Source organism: Salmo trutta, chromosome 16, assembly GCF_901001165.1.
Source record: "Salmo trutta chromosome 16, fSalTru1.1, whole genome shotgun sequence".
Lineage (NCBI taxonomy): Eukaryota > Metazoa > Chordata > Actinopteri > Salmoniformes > Salmonidae > Salmo > Salmo trutta.
In genome coordinates, this window is record NC_042972.1 from 7,211,593 (window position 1) to 7,233,724 (window position 22,132).

Consider the following 22,132-nt stretch of genomic DNA (forward strand, 5'->3'; position numbering starts at 1 on the left):
TCAGGAAATCAATCAATTGAAATAAATTAATTAGGCCCTAATCAATGGATTTCAGATGACTGGGCAAGGTTGCAGCCATGGGTGGGCCTGGGAGGACATAGGCCCACCCACTAGGGAGCCAGGTCCACCCAATGGGGAGCCAGGCCCACCCACTTGGGAGCCAGGCCCACCCACATAGTGCACTACTTTCTTTGTACAATAATAGAACAGAAAGTAGTACACTAAGAAGCAAGGGAAGAGTTGACAACATAGTGTACAATAGAAAGTAGTGCACTAAGGACCAGTGAAAGAGTTGCAGGGTAGAGGAGAAGATAAGAATGTTCCTATTTGAAAGCTGGAAAGAAATTAGTAACTTGAGATGGCACCCTAAAGAGTCTCACCAAGACTGCCTTGAACTACATGACACCAGTGGTAGGTACCCTGCTTAGTTGCTATGCAGAGGGGAATCAAAACCTAACAAATGAGAATGGATGCAAGGACGAAGGGAGGGAGGGAGGGACTCTGGATGGAATGATTTGGCTACATCTGATCAGAGAACTGAGAGACTCAAATCTTCAACCCAATATTATCTTGGGTCCTTCATCCATCCTACTAATAGAAGTTTTCCGCTGCCACACTGCCAAGCCTAATTAGGTTTCAATGCGAGTCTTTGTGTGTCCGAATGGAGGGGTTTCAGGGAAACAGAGAGGAAAAGAGAAAAATAGAGTCCTGCTGCCTGGTTGCCATCGCTGGAGAGGAGGAGAGTAGAGCACCACCGGGGAAGTCTAGACAACAGGGATATCTTTCTCCATTTATCAGAGACAGGCTGATTTCACTGTAACAGATCGACTTGCCAGGACATTTAAGCGAACTGAACATGTTTCTTTCTTTCTGTATCTTTCTGAGTAGTTGAAAAGGAGATTCAGAAACAGTTTGTATCTAGTATTGTCGTGGGGCTGAAAACAACAAGAACCTCACAACAAAGTTAAATTGATTTGTATTCCTTGCAACCTAAAGAAGCACTGCAACAATTAAATATACTGAAGTACATTTATTAAACTAGGCAAGTAAGTTAAGAACAAATTCTTATTTACAATGACGGCCTAGGAACAGTAGGTTAACTGCCTTGTTTAGGGGCAGAACGACAGATTTTTACCTTGACAGCTCGGGGATACAATCCAGCAACCTTTCGGTTACTGGCCCAATGCTCTAACCACTCGGCTACCTGCCGCCCCTTGACTTAGTAGCCTACATGTTCTCAGAATCATCTAGAGTTTTCTATAGAGCCTACAGTTGAAGTCGGAAGTTTACATACACCTTAGCCAAATACATTTAAACTCAGTTTTTCACAAATCCTAACATTTAATCCTAGTAAGAATTCCCTGTCTTTGGTCAGTTAGGATCACCACTTTATTTTAAGAATGTGAAATGTCAGAATAATAGTAGAGAGGACGATTTATTTCAGCTTGTATTTCTTTCATCACATTCCCAGTGGGTCAGAAGTTTACAGTCAATTAATATTTGGTAGCATTGCCTTTAAATTGTGTAACTTGGGTCAAACGTTTCGGGAGTTCCACAACCGCCATCCGGATCGCCCTGCGCCTCGTCCTAATGGGTCGTCCTTGAGGCCGGTGTCGGCGCACTGCGGGAGCCATGCGTCGGGGGGGGGGGGGGGGGGGGGGGGGTAGTGTCACGATACCAAAGGTGGCTCCTCTGGTGGTGCTCGGCGGTCATCGTCGCCGGTCTACTAGCTGCCACTGATCCTTTTTTATTTTTCGTTTAGTCTTGTCTGTTTTGGTTGTGCACCTGTTCCTTGTTTGGGTTGATTAGTGTGGGTATTTATTTTCTCTCCACCCGCTTTGTGTCGTGCGGGTTCATTTTCGTTTCCCTGTTATTGTTGGGTGATGTTATTTTGTTCATCATTTTTCATTCAGGTTATGTCCTTTGGATTTTGTTCTTTTGGTCATTTTTTGGACTGTGTATTTTTTGTCCGGTGCCTGTATGTTTTGATGGACTTAATTCAACTCTTGTTCTTGGAATTATCTTCTCTCCTGCGCCTGACTCCTACACACATCTCTCGTAGAGAGACGTTACAATACACAAGATGAGTAATGCCAGATATGTAAACATTAACGTGACTAGTATTCCATTCCTTAAAGTGGCCAGTGATTCCTAGTCAATGCCTATAGGCAGCAGCCTGTAATGTGCTAGTGATGGCTGTGTAACCTGTTGGGGATAGGGGGCAGTATTTGCACGGCCGGATAAAAAACATACCTGATTTAATCTGGTTACTACTCCTGCCCAGTAACTAGAATATGCATAGAAAGATAGAAAACACTCTAAAGTTTCTAAAACTGTTTGAATGGTGTCTGTGAGTACAACAGAACTCATATGGCAGTCAAAACCCTGAGACAAATCCTAACAGGAAGTGGAAATCTGATGTGTGGAATCACTTCAAACCTTTGCCATTGAAACACACAGGGACTTATTAATCATTTAGCACTTCCTAAGGCTTCCACTAGATGTCAACAGTCTTTACAAAGTGGTTTGAGTCTTCTATGGTAGAAACTGACCTAAAGAGAGGCTTGGGAAGTTGGTCACAGGGGGAGGGCCATTACTACTATGACGCGGGCGCCCATGGGAACCCTTTTGTTCCGAAACGTTTAGTAAGACAATGCAATCGTCCGCCTTGAATATTATTGAAGCTCTGGTTGAAAAAGGCCCTAAAGATTTATGTTATACAACGTTTGACATGTTTGAACGAACGTAAATATATATTTTTTGCACATTCGTGACGACAAGTCCCGCGCGCTTCAGTACATTATGAGTAGCCTTCGGAACGCGCTAACAAGAAGGAACTATTGGGACATAAATTATTAACTTTTTCGAACAAAACTACATTTGTTGTGGACCTGGGATTCCTGGAAGTGCCTTCTGATGAAGATAATCAAAGGTAAGGGAATATTTACAATAGTATTTTGGATTTTAGATGGTTCCAAGATGGCGCTAACATGTATCGCCTAGCCCATTTTTCTGAGCATACCACGTCGTTTATTGCAAAGTGTGATTTCCCAGTAAAGTTATTTTTAAATCTGGCAATGCGGTTGCATTCACATGATGTTAATCTATAATTCTTTGAATGACAATATTACATTTTAACAATGTTTTCGAATAGTAATTTTGTAAATTGTAGCGCTGATTCACCGGAAGCATTTGAGGGAAAATATTTTCTGAACGTCACGCGCCGATGTAAAATGCTGTTTTTATATATAAATATGAACTTTATCGAACACAAAATGCATGTATTGTGTAAAATGATGTCCTAGGAGTGTCATCTGATGAAGATTGTCAACGGTTAGTGCTGCATTTAGCTGTGTTTTGGGTATTTGTGATGCATCTAGTTGCTTTGAAAATGGCAGTGTGATTTTTTTTGGCAGGGTACTCTCCTAACATAATCTAATGTTTTGCTTTTGCTGTAAAGCCTTTTTGAAATCGGACAACGTGGTTCGATTCAGGAGAGGTGTATCTATAAAATGGTGTAAAATAGTCATATGTTTGAGACATTGAAGTTATAGCATTTATGAGGGTTTTGTATTTCGCGCGACGCGATTCCACTGGCTGTTGACTAGGGTGGACGTTCCCAGACAGGTTAACAGTCTGATGGCCTTGAGATAGAAGCTGTTTTTCAGTCTCTCAGTCCCAGCTTTGATGCACCTGTACTGACCTCGCCTTCTGGATGATGGCAGGGTGAACAGACAGTGGCTCAGGTGGTTGATGTCCTTGATGATCTTTTGGCATTCCTGTGACATCGCGGTGCTGTAGTTGTCCTGGAGGGCGGGTAGTTTGCCCCCGGTTATGCATTGGGCAGACTGCACCACCCTCTGGAGAGACTTGCGGTTGTGGGCGGAGCAGTTGCTGTACATGCTTTCAAATGTGCATCTGTAAAAATGTTTGCGGTTTTTAGGTGACAAGCCAAATTTCTTTAGCCTCCCGAGGTTGAAGAAGCTCTGTTGTGCCTTTTTCACCACACTGTCTGTGGGTGGTCCATTTCAGTTAGTCAATGATGTGTATGCCAAGGAACTTGAAGCTTTCCACCTTCTCCACAGCGGTCCCGTCGATGTAGATAGGGGTGTGCACCCTCTGCTGTTTCCTGTCCACGATCATCTCAACTCCTTTGTTTTGTTGACGTTGAGTGAGAGGTTGTTTTCCAGGCACCACACTACCAGAGCCCTCACCTCCTCCCTGTAGGCTGTCTAGTCATCGTTGGTAATCAAGCCTACTACTGGTGTCATCTGCAAACCTGATGATTGAGTTGGAGGCATGCTTGGCCACACAGTCATGGGTGAACAGGGAGTACAGGAGGGGGCTGAGCACGCACCCATGTGGGGCCCCAGTGTTGAGGATCAGCAGAGTGGCGATGATGTTCCCTAGAGACTTCTATAGAGCCTACATGTCCTTAGAATCATCTAGACTTCTATAGAGCCTACATGTCCTTAGAATCATCTAGACTTCTATAGAGCCTACATGTCCTTAGAATCATCTAGACTTCTATAGAGCCTCCATGTCCTTAGAATCATTTAGAATTCTATAGAGTCTACATGTGTCACGTTCGTTGAAATGATCGGACCAAAGCGCAGCGTGAGTAGCGTCCCACATAATTTATTAGAAAGTGAAACTTTAGAAAAATACAAAAGAAATAAAGAATAAACGAACCGTGACTACAAAGCAACTACACAAACAATATCCCACAACCCACAAGTAAAAAACAAGCTACTTAAGTATGATCCCCAATTAGAGACAACGATTACCAGCTGCCTCTAATTAGGAATCATACACAATCACCAACATAGAAAAACAAACCTAGAACCCCACATAGAAATAATAAACTAGACTAGCTAAACCCCCAGTCACACCCTGACCTACTCTAACATAGAAAATAAGAGCTTTCCATGGTCAGGACGTGACAGTACCCCCCCCCCCCCAAAGGTGCGTACTCCGACCGCAAAACCTGAAACAAAAAAGGGAGAGTCATGGGGGGGGGGTGTCTAGGTGGCGGCTCTGGTGCAGGACGAAGAACCCACTCATCCCGCGAATTCACCAGCATCGGTAGAGGCTTTGGACTGCCGACCGTCGCTGGAGACTCTGGACTGCAGACCGTCGCTGGAGACCCTGGACTGCAGAACGTCGCAGGAGACCCTGGACTGCAGACCGTTGCTGGAGGCTCTGGACTGCAGACCGTCGCTGGAGACCCTGGACTGCAGACCGTTGCCGGAGACCCTGGACTGCAGACCGTCGCCGGAGACCCTGGACTACGGATCGTCCCCGGAGGCTCCGGACTATGGATCGTCCCCCGAAGCTCTGGACTGGGAACTGTCGCCGGAAGCTCTGGACTGTGTACTGTCGCCGGAAGCTCTGGACTGTGAAGGCGCACTGGAGGCCTGGTGCGTGGAGCCGGGACAGGTGGCCCCAGACTGGTGACACGCACCTCAGGGCGAGTGCGGGGAGCAGGCACAGGACGCACCTGACTGAGGACACGCACTTCAGGAAGAGTGCGAGGAGGAGGCACAGGACGTACTGGACTGGGAATGCACACTGGAGGCCTTGTGCGTGGAACTGGCTCAGGTTGCGCCAAACTGGTGACACGCACTTCAAGGAGAGTGCGAGGAGCAGGCACAGGATGTATTGGGCTGTGGCGGCGCACTGGAGGTCTGGAACGTAAAGCTGGCACTACCCGTCCTGGCTGGATGCTCACTTTAGCCCGGCAAGTGCGGGGCGCTGGCACAGGGCGCACTGGGCTGTGAATGCGCACTGGAGATACCATGCGTATCACCGCAAAACATGGTGCCTGACCGGTCACACGCTCTCCACGGTGAGTACAGAGAGTTGGCACAGGACGTACTGGGCTGTGAAGGCGCACTGGAGACCTGGTGCGTATAGCCGGCCTTCTTTGTACCGGAACTTTAACACACTTCTCAGGACGAGTACGGGGAGCTGACTCAGGTGGCATCTGATGGCTAACATGCTCCTCAGGGAAAATGCCGTACATACTACGCCAAACCAACAGCTCTCTCTCATCACCCCCCTCAACTATCTCACAATACTCCTCGCTCAGTCTCTCCCAATATTCCTCTTCGCTCTCAAACTCGCCCCTCGGCTTCGCCGACCAACCCGTGTGCCCCCCCCAAAAAAAATTGGGGGCTGTCTTTCGGGCTGTCTTCATGGTCGCGAACCCCGGCGTCGCAGATTCACCTCCCTCGCTGCTTCCATGGCAGGCTTTTGTCTCCTGCCATTATTTCCTCCCACGTCCAGGATGTCCTCCACTCCTGGCTTTCCTCCCAAGTCCAGGACTCCTTCACCTGGTCACGCTGCTTGGTCCTGGTATGGTGGGATATTCTGTCTCGTTCGTTGAAATGATCGGACCAAAGCACAGCGTAAGTAGCTTTCCACATAATTTATTAGAAAGTGAAACTTTAGAAAAATACGAAGCAATGAAAGAATAAACGAACCGTGACTACAAAACAACTACACATAAACAATATCCCACAACCCACAAGCGAACAACAAGCTACTTAAGTATGATCCCCAATTAGAGACAATGATTACCAGCTGCCTCTAATTGGGAATCATACACAATCACCAACATAGTAAAACAAACATAGAACCCCACATAGAAATAATAAACTAGACTAGCTAAACCCCCAGTCACGCCCTGACCTACTCTAACATAGAAAATAAGAGCTTTCCATGGTCAGGACGTGACAACATGTTCTTAGAATCATTTAGAGACTTCTATAGAGCCTACATGTCCTTTGAATCATCTAGACTTCTATAGAGCCTACATGTTCTTAGAATCATCTAGAGACTTTTATAGAGCCTACATGTTCTTAGAATCATCTAGAGTTCTATAGAGCCTACATGTTCTTAGAATCATCTAGACTTCTATAGAATCCATATCTGAACTGTCTCATGGATAAAAAATCCTTCTTTAACCTGTCTCCTCCCCTTCATCTACACTGAGGGATCATAGCCTTCACCTGGATTGACCTGGTCAGTCTATGTCATGGAAAGAGCAGGTGTTCTTAATGTTTTGTATACTCAGTGTAGATATGACATGTTTAAATCAAATACTTGTGTTTATCACACGCAAGCAAGAATGTGTATACAAACACTGTATTGCATCTTTGATTTGACACCCTAAAAATAATTAGACTACCATTAGACCAACCACAACCTAGATCTGACATCTGCTTGACGTTGGCTTTACACTACAGCATTAGACCAACCATAAACTAGATCTGACATCTGCATGACGTTGGCTTTACTCTACAGCATTAGACTACCATTAGACCAACCACAACCTAGATCTGACATATGCTTGATGTTGGATTTACTCTACAGCCTTAGACTACCATTAGACCAACCACAACCTAGATCTGACATCTGCTTAACGTTGGATTTACTCTACAGCATTAGACTACCATTAGACCAACCACAACCTAGATCTGACATCTGCTTGACGTTGGATTTACTCTACAGCATTAGACTACCATTAGACCAACCATAACCTAGATCTGACATATGCTTGATGTTGGATTTACTCTACAGCATTAGACTACCATTAGACCAACCATAACCTAGATCTGACATATGCTTGACGTTGGATTTACTCTACAGCATTAGACTACCATTAGACCAACCACAACCTAGATCTGACATCTGCTTGACGTTGGATTTACTCTACAGCATTAGACTACCATTAGACCAACCATAACCTAGATCTGACATCTGCATGACGTTGGCTTTACTCTACAGCATTAGACTACCATTAGACCAAGCATAACCTAGATCTGACATCTACTTGATGTGAGAAATAATCACTTTCTAGAGTAAATATTGTGGAGGAAATGAACGGCTGTACCCCGCCCTGTGTGTGTGTGTGTGTGTGTGTGTGTGTGTCTCTTCTCTTCAAAAAGTGCTTAGTGTTAACATTCTTTTAGCCCAGCTGTCAGGGTCGATTTTCCCATATGCACAAAGAGCTCAAGGTTTGGTGTTTGGGACTAGGGCCTTTAACATGCGTTTGACAGGGCAGAAAGGATCCTGTGGACATAAGACTACACCCACAGCCTGGGAGACTCAGATAACTATCATGGGACTAGTCAACACAATGCTGGAATAAGTGCTGGGTTCATGCATTTCAAACAGTTGGCATGTTTCACAATCAAACCCCCGACCGGTTTAGACCAGTTTCCGTGGCTGGGACCAGTGTCTGTGTGGGTGGCTGTGGCCCTCGTGGAAAGACATGGACAGATAAATAGTTACCTAGTTAGTGCCTACAAGCTATGTCCTTACTACAGGAATGTTTCTCACATGTTCAAAATGGGCAAAAATGGCATAGAATTACATTTTAGAATTGAACAGGCCCCTACCCCACCACACACACACACACACACACACACACACACACACACACACACACACACACACACACACACACACACACACACACACACACACACACACGCTCTGCTCACCTTAGTGTTGTTGATGTAGTCCGTCTTCACCGAGACCTTCATCTGAAACAGCCGGCCCACCACAGCAGACGAGTCAGGGAATCCTGACTCTTCCCCTGCTCCTACTTCAGCCTGATAGACTGGAGCCGCCACCGGCTCCAAGGCCTCCACAGCTGCCTCCACCTCCTGGAAGTCTGAGAGTATGGAGGAGTGCATGGAGGCCTCCAGCTCCCCGGGTCCATCCAGCAGCATGTCCCCCATTACCTCCACCTGTCCCTGGACCATGGTTACCAGGAGAGTCAGTAGCAGTACCACACTGGTTCTCCTCCCCAGACCAGGCATCCTCGCTCCAGCCTCCTCCGCCGGTCGACATTCACCTCTCTGTTTATTGCACATTCTTTGTCTTTTGTTAACTCTCTCTCTCTCTCTCACAAAGGAGGAAGCCCACTGGAGAGGACAAGCATGCACCCCCAACCCCACACCGATGGACAAAGCTGATCTTCCCCGAGCCAACCTCTGCTTTTCTTTTCAATAGGGTCTCTCTCTCTCTCTCTCTGAGAGTCCCCTCTCCTTTTGTATAGTGTTTTTCTCCTTTTCTTTTCTCCTCTACTTTCCTCCTGTTTCCCCTGTTCTTTTGTCAGAGCCACTTCAGTAGTTTGTAGATCCCATTGTCAAGTCAGCCTTTGAGACCTGTAGAAAGAGAAGAAACAGGGATTCATTAGGACATGCTTTAAATACCAGCTTTCTTAAAACTGCTCGACTGTTCAATATTTAGAATCATCAACTTAAAAACGTCGTAATTCTCTCTCTCAAGTTAGGTTAACTCTCTTTAGTCTACACAAATCTCAATGTCAATAACATTCCAGGCAACGATGTGCAAGCTTCTGTATCGTCAGTGCACAGGTGTGTAACAACATAATCACATTAACATTCAAATGGAAAGAAACGACTTTCAACTCAAGGAGGAGGGGAAGAGGGGAGAGGAGGAGGAGAGGAAGAGAAGAGGGTAAGAGGGGAGGATGAGGACACAAAAAAGCATTCCACTCTCTCACTCTCTCTACCCCCCAATCTTGGTCTCGCTCTCCCCCTCTCTATCTATCTATCTATCTATCTATCTATCTATCTATCTATCTATCTATCTATCTATCTATCTATCTATCTATCTATCTATCTATCTATCTATCTATCTATCTATCTATCAATCTCGTACTCTTTTTCCTCACCATCTCTCTCTCCCCCTTTCTCTCTTTGAATTCCCCAAACCGTAACTGCCAGAACAGCCTTATCATCCACTCTGCAGGGAGCAACCACTCCTAAGGCAGCAAGGCCCGGGGCCCTGCCTCCCTCCGACTGACTAGTGAGACGGGGTCAGGCCACAATACTAGCCCAGCTGAACTGGAGCCTTTCTTGGGAGTGCCGAGATGAATGCATGCATCCTCCATTGTCTGGGACCCAGCTGGTAAGCTGAACTCACAGTTGTTATTCATACAGGTCTTTCATGGCAGAAGAGAGACAGAGAGAAAGAGCTACAGAGAGGAGGAGAGGCTGTGTAAAGAAGGCTAGAGGGTGTGTGTGTCTGTGTGTAGGGGAGGAGAGGCAGCTGCACATCTGTATATAATACAGTTACTGATTTCCCTGGAAAGGGGGAGAGAGAGAGAGAGACAGAGAGAGAAACCTGGAGAAGAGTCCCCTAAGCAAGCTGGTTCTGGGGGCTCTGTTCACAAACACAAACAGACCCCACTGAGCTCCAGGACAGCAACACAATTAGACCCAACCAAATCATGAGAAAACAAAAAGATAATTATTTGACACATTGGAAAGAATTAACAAAAAAACAGAGCAAACTAGAATGCTATTTGGCCCTAAACAGAGAGTACACAGTGGCACCTGACCACTGTGACTGACCAAAACTTTAGGAAAGCTTTGACTATGTACAGACTCAGTGAGCATAGCCTTGCTATTGAGAAAGGCCGCCAAAGGCAGACCTGGCTCTCAAGAGAAGACAGGCTATGTGCACACTGCCCACAAAATGAGGTGGAAACTGAGCTGCACTTCCTAACCTCCTGCCTAATGTATGACCATATTAGAGACACATATTTCCCTCAGATTCCACAGAGAATTTGAAAACAAATCAAACATTGATAAACTCCCATAGCTGTTAGGCGAAATAACGCAGCGTGCAATCACTTCGCTTCAGCACTTGGTGGTTCCATTCGGTGAGCTTGTGTGGCCTACCACTTCGTGGCTGAGCCTTATTGCTCCTAAACGTTTCCACTTCACAATAACAGCACTTACTGTTGACCGGGGAAACTCTAGCAGGGCAGATATCTGACGAAGAGGAAGTGAGAGGGGAGGGTGGGAGAGGGGTAGGGAGGGAGGGAGGGATGAGGTGGAGAGGGAGGGAGAGGCAGAGAAGGAAAGGAGAAAAAAGGTGGAGAGGAGAGAGGGAACAATAGGAGAGGAGAAAGGAGAGAGGTTAGAGACAGGGACAGATGCTCTAGGGGGTTGATCACTCCCCAGAGGAGAGGAGACAGTGATTCAGGCTAAACCTAATTGGAGTCCTTTCTAAACAACACTAGAACACCATGTTGTTTCATATTCACCAGTTTACTGCATGTAGACACGTTTTCTAAGCTAATCAACGGACTGCAAATATTACATTTTACATCAGGTCAAAAACAGTGCAGACCTCAAGAAAACACCAGCACACATTTTAATTTATTTTGGGCAGAAAGTGATAAATACTACTAATGAATAATAATACCTATTATCAAAGAAAACAACCAAAAAGAAGTAGCCTCTTCTGTCGCTGAAAAATACAAGATGGCTGCAGTGAAAACTTTTGCCCCCCATTATTGAGGTAGAACATATGCTTTGAAGTTGGAACTATACAGCATTCCACAATCAGAATCCCCTGGCTGACCCTTATCACCTGTCATTGTTGACTGACAAGCAGGCTACAGTGGTCATGAAGGTACAAACCATTTCTCCTCATTCAGAAAGTCCATCCAGTATTCAGCCTGATGGAACAGAGACTTCAAATTCGCATCCCAAATCCCACTCTACTCCCGTATAGTGCACTACTTTTGACAAGGGCCCTATAGGGAAGTAGGGCTCTAGTTAGAAGTAGTGCACTATAGAGTGAGCCATTTGGGACGCAAATGGCTCAAATGGCAGCACTCGGAGAAGTGAGGAGGGCTATTCAGAGGGTAAAAGGTCCGTCATCACATCACTGCACTCCTCTCTTGATCAGCCGACCCGTCACCGAGGCACAAGGAGACATCCTGAGACCGTGTCGTCTAAGATCGGCAAGAAAAGACCCAGTCAGTCCGTCAGAGAGGCATCGATGATCACCCTCCTCCCCAAAACGTTCAAAATGTTTCAAAGGCTGCATCCGAAATGGTAACTGTATTCCCTTTGGGCGGCAGGTAGCCTAGTGGTTAGAGCATTGATCTGCTGGATCAAATCCCTGAGCTGACAAAGTAAAAATCTGTCGTTCTGCCCCTGAACAAGGCAATTTATCCACTGTTTCCCCACTAAGCTGTCATTGTAAATACAATTTTTTTTTCTGAAATGAAATGCCTAGTTACATTAAGGTACACGTCCTGAGCCTGAGCCTGAGCTGGAAACAGTTAGTTATATTGTAGCGCTGGCCTGTGCAGGGGCATTTAGTGGGTCTGGACTGTAATGCATTGGTCATCATGTCTATGACCTGTGATTGAAAGGGCTTCCTGCTTCACTTAAGTTTGTTGATTTAAATTTGTTAATCAGGGCTAATCTTCCTGCCATCCTTTGTATAGGTTTCCGCTCCATACAGAGATCCTAGAGGGTTATCAACAGTGTTACCCCAACACGATCATCATATAGAGGGCCTTGGTCCAGCCGATATAACAGTATGAACACAGCCTTGGTCCAGCCGATATAACAGTATGAACACAGCCTTGGTCCAGCCGATACAACAGTATGAACACAGCCTTGGTCCAGCCTATATAACAGTATGAACACAGCCTTGGTCCAGCCTATATAACAGTATCAACACAGCCTTGGTCCAGCCTATATAACAGTATAAACACAGCCTTGGTCCAGCCTATACAACAGTATGAACACAGCCTTGGTCCAGCCTATTTAACAGTATGAACACAGCCTTGGTCCAGCCTATACAACAGTATGAACACAGCCTTGGTCCAGCCTATATAACAGTATAAACACAGCCTTGGTCCAGCCTATATAACAGTATAAACACAGCCTTGGTCCAGCCTATATAACAGTATGAACACAGCCTTGGTCCAGCCTATACAACAGTATAAACACAGCCTCGGTCCAGCCTATATAACAGTATAAACACAGCCTTGGTCCAGCCTATATAACAGTATCAACACAGCCTTGGTCCAGCCTATATAACAGTATAAACACAGCCTCGGTCCAGCCTATATAACAGTATGAACACAGCCTTGGTCCAGCCTATATAACAGTATGAACACAGCCTCGGTCCAGCCTATACAACAGTATGAACACAGCCTCGGTCCAGCCTATACAACAGTATGAACACAGCCTCGGTCCAGCCTATATAACAGTATGAACACAGCCTTGGTCCAGCCTATATAACAGTGTAAACACAGCCTTGGTCCAGCCTATATAACAGCATCAACACAGCCTTGGTCCAGCCTATATAACAGTATGAACACAGCCTTGGTCCAGCCTATATAACAGTATGAACACAGCCTTGGTCCAGCCTATATAACAGTATGAACATAGCCTTGGTCCAGCCTATACAACAGTATGAACACAGCCTCGGTCCAGCCTATACAACAGTATGAACACAGCCTCGGTCCAGCCTATATAACAGTATGAACACAGCCTTGGTCCAGCCTATATAACAGTGTAAACACAGCCTTGGTCCAGCCTATATAACAGCATCAACACAGCCTTGGTCCAGCCGATATAACAGTATGAACACAGCCTTGGTCCAGCCTATATAACAGTATGAACACAGCCTTGGTCCAGCCTATATAACAGTGTAAACACAGCCTTGGTCCAGCCTATATAACAGTATGAACACAGCCTTGGTCCAGCCTATATAACAGTATGAACACAGCCTTGGTCCAGCCTATATAACAGTATGAACACAGCCTTGGTCCAGCCTATATAACAGTATAAACACAGCCTTGGTCCAGCCTATATTACAGTATAATAAGGAGGCAACAAAATAAAACACAGTCTTTGGTGGAGTTGATGAGATTAAAGTACTGTAACTCCTGCTCTAAATTCCTTTTCTCAGGTTACTTCAGACTTCACATCTCCTCTATCCTAGATTAACACCCATCTTCATTGCTTGAATGAATTTGTGTGTAAAACCGAATAAAACAGGACAGAGCCAAGCCGTCCTCAGTTGGTGGCATAATGCAGTATTTCAATGCAGAGTTGCTGCAGCCTAGTGAAAAACAGAACCCTTAAAGGGACAGTTTTATCCTAAAACCAAAGTTTGTCAGATAATTTTCAAACTTCAATAGTGACAAATGTTTTAGTTAAGATAAGCCCACATCCCATGCCACTTGTGGTGCAGATCCATCCAGCTGTGTTCTGGATCCTCTATCCAAAATCCATAGACAACTATCAGCCTACTTCCCATAACACTAATCAAACTGTTACTGTGAATGGTATGAAGTTGGGACTCCATCTCCATCATTAAACCTAACATGAACAGACTCCATCTCCATCATTAAACCTAACATGAATAGACTCCATCTCCATCATTAAACCTAACATGACTTCTCTACATAGTCTAGGCTGTTTCTATGGATATCAGGCTGGTGGTCTGGACCCCTAGTGGTCCCAGAGGAGGAGGAGATGACACCACAGGCCTATTTTGGCAAGCCACCCCGTGACCCATCGCCATGGGATGTCATAAACTACCCAGGGTATCTGTTTATGTAGCTACCATGCTAATCTCAGCAGATTTACTGACAGTCTGACTGGAGAATATCTGACTGCAGCTATCATATCATTGGTGGAAATCCTCTACTAGCCAATGGGAAAGGTCTCTCCTGTCCTGTAAGGGCCTGGTCGACACACTTGCCCTTCAACGTCCCCCACTAGACCCAGACAGCTGATACCTCTGCTATTAACACTAGACCCAGACACAGCTGATACCTCTGCAATTAATGGTGTCAGGCAGGCAGGCAGACTAGGGAGAGAAGAGTGGAGCCAGAGGATAAGGACTGGGAGGAAGGGAGGCTGACTAGGGAGAGAAGAGAGGAGCCAGAGGATAAGGACTGGGAGGAAGGGAGGCAGACTAGGGAGAGAAGAGAGGAGCCAGAGGATAAGGACTGATAGGAAGGGAGGCAGACTAGGGAGAGAAGAGAGGAGCCAGAGGATGAGGACTGGGAGGAAGGGAGGCAGACTAGGGAGAGAAGAGAGGAGCCAGAGGATAAGGACTGAGGCTGACTAAAACAGGACCACAGAGAGAGAATGTGGAAGACTGGGAGGGCTGTGCAGACTGGTGACAGGGCCAGTGAAGCGTCACGCCACAAAAACACTCAGACAATCTCCTCAAGGGAGATTAACCAAAATGTAGGGTTAGTTTCCCAGATCCCGATTGAGGCTACTCCTGGACTAAAAAGCATGCTCAATGGGGAGTCTCCATCTAAAATTGATTTGAGTACAGAACTAGGCCCAAACTGAATCTGTGGCAGGGAAATCAGCTCTTAACTCTACAGGACAACTGACATGGTTTTAGAACACAACAAACAGGGAAGGCTAAATTATCCTTCTAGTTCTACGGAGCATACTGTAGGAGGACAGAATCATTCTAGTTCTACGGAGCATACTGTAGGAGGACAGCATCATTCTAGTTCTACGGAGCAAACTGTAAGAGGGTGTAGGAGAGCATCATTCTAGTTTTACGGAGCATACTGTAGGAGGAGAGCATCATTCTAGTTCTACGGAGCAAACTGTAAGAGGGTGTAGGAGAGCATCATTCTAGTTCTACGGAGCAAACTGTAGGAGGGTGTAGGAGAGCATCATTCTAGTTCTACGGAGCAAACTGTAAGAGGGTGTAGGAGAGCATCATTCTAGTTCTACGGAGCAAACTGTAAGAGGGTGTAGGAGAGCATCATTCTAGTTCTACGGAGCAAACTGTAAGAGGGTGTAGGAGAGCATCATTCTAGTTTTACGGAGCAAACTGTAGGAGGACAGCATCATTCTAGTTCTATGGAGAAAACTGTAAGAGGGTGTAGGAGAGCATCATTCTAGTTCTACAGAGCATACTGTAGGAGGACAGCATCATTCTAGTTCTACGGAGCAAACTGTAGGAGGACAGCATCAATCTAGTTCTACGGAGCATACTGTAGGAGGACAGCATCATTCTAGTTCTACGGAGCAAACTGTAGGAGGACAGCATCAATCTAGTTCTACGGAGCAAACTGTAGGAGGACAGCATCATTCTAGTTCTACGGAGCAAACTGTAGGAGGACAGCATCATTCTAGTTCTACAGAGCATACTGTAGGAGGACAGCATCATTCTAGTTCTACAGAGCATACTGTAGGAGGACAGCATCAATCTAGTTCTACGGAGCATACTGTAGGAGGAGAGCATCATTCTAGTTCTACGGAGCAAACTGTAAGAGGGTGTAGGAGAGCATCATTCTAGTTCTACGGAGCAAACTGTAGGAGGGTGTAGGAGAGCATCATTCTAGTTCTACGGAGCAAACTGTAAGAGGGTGTAGGAGGAGAGCATCCTTCCACCATATGTGTGCACCATAATGTGGTGTGTATCTCCATGCCAAGAAACTTAATAACAAGCTATTCTTAGCAGCACTCCAATGAGTCTGTGAATTATGAAGGAGGAAATGGGAGAGGTTGGACCAGGCAGCGAATCTTGGAACACAAACACAATAAATTAACACAGTTGGTGGCGGAACTGTAGAACTGCGGAACTGTAGAACCGACGGAACTAGGCTATAGGAACAACATAACTGTTGGAACAACAGAATCTGGTGGGAACTGCTGCTCATCTCACTAAACTGTGATTCCAACCTGTTGGGGGGGTGTTTTTGTGTCTTGGGGGGTTAAAAAGCAGAAGACATTACCGAGACTGTTCAGAAAATGGATCAATAAAGTGTTATTTTTCTTCTTGTAGTCATGGCTTTGATATGGGAGATTCAACCTTCAACCTGCTCTGGTCTGTAAACAAGCAGGCCCTTATTCAACCTGACCTGTACATACCTAGGTCCCTGCATCAATACCCCGGTCCCATCATTCCTCCTGAGTGAAAACATGAAGACAGGGGAAATGAAAATATGTTTTCTCCTTCTAAAATTACTGCTTTGATATAAGAGATTCAAGAACCTGCCCTGTAAATAACCTGAGGTTACTACAGGTCCCTGTGTCAATACCCCGGTCCCCTCATCTCTTCTGGACTGAAAACAGGTTACTACAGGTCCCTGTGTCAATACCCCGGTCCCCTCATCTCTGAGATGTGGGTGTGACAGCCATCTTAACCTCCAGTTGAAATGGGATGTGACAGCCATCTTGACCTCCAGATGAAATGGGATGTGACAGCCATCTTAACCTCCAGATGAAATGGGATGTGACAGCCATCTTAACCTCCAGATTAAATAGGATGTGACAGCCATCTTGACCTCCAGATTTAATAGGATGTGACAGCCATTTTAACCTCCAGATTAAATAGGATGTGACAGCCATCTTAACCTCCAGATTTAATAGGATGTGACAGCCATTTTAACCTCCAGATTTAATAGGATGTGACAGCCATCTTGACCTCCAGATTAAATAGGATGTGACAGCCATTTTAACCTATAGATTAAATAGGATGTGACAGCCATCTTAACCTCCAGATTAAATAGGATGTGACAGCCATTTTAACCTCCAGATTAAATAGGATGTGACAGCCATTTTAACCTCCAGATTTAATAGGATGTGACAGCCATCTTGACCTCCAGATTAAATAGGATGTGACAGCCATTTTAACCTATAGATTAAATAGGATGTGACAGCCATCTTAACCTCCAGATTAAATAGGATGTGACAGCCATTTTAACCTCCAGATTAAATAAAATGTGACAGCCATCTTGACCTCCAGATGAAATGGGATGTGACAGCCATCTTGACCTCCAGATGAAATTAGATGTGACAGCCATCTTGACCTCCAGATTTAATAGGAAGCTTTTGATTCAGAGCCTGAAGTTCAGACAGATTGTGTTACTGAAGACTAGCAGTGGACATGTATTAAATGATTGTCTTAGAGAAGAGCAGGGGTTGTGTTACTGTTTTGTAAACCCACACCGTTCCCCTCCGAGCTTGTTTAAAACACTTTATTATTGGGCTAATGTAATATGACAGGGCTATCAAATCTAAACAATAGCCTTTGGAGATGGAAATAAAACAAGCAGTTTCCTCCCAACAGTGAAAACACATTTTCTTTATTTGATCAAAATATCCAAACATGTTTTGGTATTTAATATAGGTCCTAGTAGGGCCAGTACATGTTTTGGTATTTAATATAGGTCCTAGTAGGTCCAGTACATGTTTTGGTATTTAATATAGGTCCTAGTAGGTCTAGTACATGTTTTGGTATTTAATATAGGTCCTAGTAGGTCCAGTACATGTTTTGGTATTTAATATAGGTCCTAGTAGGTCCAGTACATGTTTTGGTATTTAATATAGGTCCTAGTAGGTCCAGTACATGTTTTGGTATTTAATATAGGTCCTAGTAGGTCCAGTACATGTTTTGGTATTTAATATAGGTCCTAGTAGGTCCAGTACATGTTTGATTTCTTATACATGAGGTTTTGAACATTGATATAGGCAAAAAAACTAAAGCGTACCCAGGAATGAAACATACCGTTTCCAACAATCAAAACATGTTTTAATGCTGGATCAAACAGTCCAACATGCTGAGGTCATAACTTCACGTTTTGTTCTACTTCTCATAGGCCCTCGATGAGTCTCCATTGGTGGTTTAGGCCATCGATATGAAAGAGTCTACCCAGGCCTTTCACTTTAAGACACTCAAATGAGGCTTTAATTTGAGGCAAAGAAAAATGAAGTGTGGGAAACAGTCTTGGGAATAGAGTTGGTGTACTGCGAACACAGCCAAACACGTGTCCGCTTTGATTAAAGCTGGACTAAAACTAGCAGTCAGCTTTTTCACTACTCTCTCTGCCACAATTATAGGACTCGTGGGGCGGCTGTGAAGTAGCATGTGTTTCTCTCTCTGCTGATGATCACTCTCCTCTTCATATCTCTGGAATTATAACACTGCAACACTGCAGGAGAAGACAATAGAAGGAACAAAACCAGGCATGGAAGGAGGAAACAATGCAACGATTGTTAAAACCCTCAGAATGGGAAGGGAGCTGTGGATAATTACATTTAGCTGAATAAAGCCCTCGGAATGGCAAGGTATAATTACATTTAGCAGAAATTAGAATACTTTATGTCTAGTTCCCCCTGAGATGGGCCTCTCCTGGGCACGTAGTGGAGATACTGTTACACAGCCTGACATATAAGAGTCCTGCTCAGAGCAGAGTAGGACCTGGGAGCCAAAGGCAGGGTTGCACTAGACAAATAGGAGGACACAGGCTATGCAGATCTTAACTTTAAACATGAAGAGATACTGTTACACAGACTGACACACACAGCTAGGAGCAGAGCATAGGACTGACACACAGACTCCTGCACAGAGAGCGGAAGACATTGGTTGTGATACAGGAAGAAGAGCCAGGAGCATAGTCGAGGGGTACACATACTAGATAAATAGGAGAACACATGCAGGGCTGGCGGGGTTGTATCTTATCTAACTAGACAAATACGAGTATCCTACACAGCAGGCTGTGTGCCAATGTTCATTTAAACATGTAGGGGGTGTTATGATGAAGAAAAAGCAGCCGTGAGCAGCGTTGGGGATTCTATCTAACTTCGATCAAACAGGAGCACACAGGGCTAGCCTAATGTATATGTACAGCAAGCAAGAGCAACGTTAGGGTTTTTACTGTGTTTAACTTTGACAACTAGCTCAGGCTAGATGTATGCACATATATGTATGCACATCCTACACACCAAAAAACAAATGGTTCGACACAGTGCCAAACAAGCATTCTTTGGAATTTAACAATAGCAGAACCCTTTTGGTACTAGCCTATATGGAACCGTTTTTTGAAGGTTCTACAGTGCATTCAGAAAGCATTCAGACCTCTTAACTTTTTCCACATTTTATTACGTTGCAGCCTTATTCTAAAATGTGTTTTTTCCCTCATCAATCTACACACAATACCCATAGTTACAAAGTAAAAACATAATTTTTTTGACAAATATCACATTTACATAAGTATTCAGACCCTTTGTACTTTGTTGAAGCACCTTTGGCAGCGATTACAGCCTTGCGTCTTCTTGATTATGATGCTAGAAGCTTGTCCAACCTGTATTTGGGGAGTTTCTCCCATTCTTCTCTGCAGATCCTCTCAAGCTCTGTCAGGTTGAATGGGGAGCGTTGCTGCACAGCTATTTTCAGGTCTCTCCATAGATGTTGAATCGGTTTCAAGTCCGGGCTCCAGCTGGGCCACTGGAGGACATTCAGAGACTTGTCCCAAAGCCACTCCTGCATTGTCTTGGCTGTGTGCTTGGTGTCGTCCTGTCTGAGGTTCTGAGCACTCTGGAGCAGGTTTTCATCAAGGATCTCTCTGTACTTTGCTCTGGGCATCTTTCCCTTGATCCTGACAAGTCTCCCAGTCCCTGCCGCTGAAAAACATCCCCACAGCATGATGCTGCCACCACCATGCTTCACTGTAGGGATGGTGCCAGGCTTTCTACAGACGTGACGCTTGGCATTCTGGCCAAAGAGTTAAATCTTGGTTTTATCAGACAAGAGAATCTTGTTTCTCATGGTCTGAGAGCCTTTAGGTGCCTTTTGGAAAACTCCAAGCGGGCTGTCATGTGCCTTTTACTGAGGAGTGGCTTCCGTCTTGCCACTCTACCATAAAGGCCTGATTGGTGGAGTGCTGCAGAGATGGTTGTCCTTCTGGAAGGTTCTCCCATCTCCACAGAGGAACTCTGGAGCTGTCAGAGTGACCATCGGGTTCTTGGTCACCTCCCTGACCAAGGCCCTTCTCCTGCGATTGCTTAGTTTGGCCGGGCGGCCAGCTCTAGGAAGAGTCTTGGTGGTTCCAAACTTCTTCCATTGAAACATGATGGAGGCCACTGTGGGCATGGGGACCTTCAATGCTTCAGAAATGTTTTTGTACCCTTCCTCAGATCTGTGCCTCGACACAATCCTGTCTTGGAGCTCTCTGGACAATTCCTTCAACCTCATGGCTTGGTTTTTGCTCTGAGATGCACTGTCAACTGTGGGACCTTATATAGACAGGTGTGTGCCTTTCCAAATCATGTCCAATCAATTTAATTTACCACAGGTGGACTCCAATCAAATTGTAGAAACATCTCAAGGATGATCAATGGAAACAGGATGCACCTGAGCTCAATTTTGAGTATCATAGAAAAGGGTCTGAATACTTACGTAAATAAGGTATTTATATTTTTTATATTTAATAAATTAGCAAACATTTCTAAAAACCTGTTTTCGCTTCATCATTATGGGGTATTGTGTGTAGATTGATTAGGGAAAACATTTTTAAATATACATTTTAGAATAAGGCTGTAACGTAACAAAATGTGGAAAAAGTCAAGGGGTCGGAATACTTTCAGAATGCACTGCATAAAGAACCATGATCCTAAGGTTCTAAATGGAACCTGCATGGTTCTATAAAGAACCGTTTCCTAGGGTTCTATAAAGAACCATTAAAAAAAGGTTCTACATAGGTTCCACTATGGTTACAACCCTTTTTGGGGCTATATAGAACCCTTTTTATGGTTCTTTATAGTGTACCTTCATGGAGAATAGTTCTACAAAAGACCCTTTCTCAATCGCAAAGGTTCTTTTTAGAACCATACAGTTTTTTTTTATTCTGGTTTAATAGCCATAATATATAGTTAAAATTCCCTAGGTTTTAATATTGTGTTTGTTAACAAGTTGAATCAGGAGAGAATTGAGAACTACTGACTCAACCGTTGTCAATTGACACAAGGCCATACAAGAGTCTTTCACAAGACACCGTCACTGGCCATGATCACATATAACATGTAATAACAACAGATTAGATCCACTGGAATGAGAAAACCACGGCCCAAAATAGTATATCACCCGCCCCTACATTTTAATTATCACTAAAAGAGGAAATAACCCTTTTTTTTAAACTGCAAAGAACCATTGAAGGGCTCAAAGGGTTCTTTGGGTCAGTACGGTTACACATAGAAGCATCCATCACCCTTCCAAAGAACCCTTGAGGAACCCTCATTTCTAGTGTGTAATTTAAACACGTAACAAGGCTTAAAAGAAACATGACGCTGCACAACGGTTACAGGACTAGGACCACTAAGGATATCCACTGAGCTGCTTAGTTTAGGCTAATTCGTGACAACCTAGAATAGGGTGGTAGGTCTAAGCAGGACCCAATCCTTGAATAGTACACACAGACAACACTAGAATAGGCTAGGCTAGATCTCATCAATGGAATATTCTATAAAGACAATGGAAAGAAAAATGCCTTATTCAACGCCTTCAATGTTAC

The 22,132-nt window shown here is 44.7% G+C and overlaps 1 protein-coding gene across 2 annotated transcripts in view; it reads right to left on the reverse strand.

The window, feature by feature from the left end:
• Positions 1-22,132, reverse strand: part of dag1 (dystroglycan 1) — a 60,432-nt gene that overhangs the window by 8,845 nt on the left and 29,455 nt on the right. For both annotated transcript variants that reach the window (XM_029692879.1, XM_029692880.1), the window contains exon 2: positions 8,511-9,179. In XM_029692879.1, coding sequence (XP_029548739.1) covers positions 8,511-8,885 — 375 coding nt within the window. In that variant the 5' untranslated portion in view covers positions 8,886-9,179. The remainder of the gene's footprint in view (positions 1-8,510; positions 9,180-22,132) is intronic.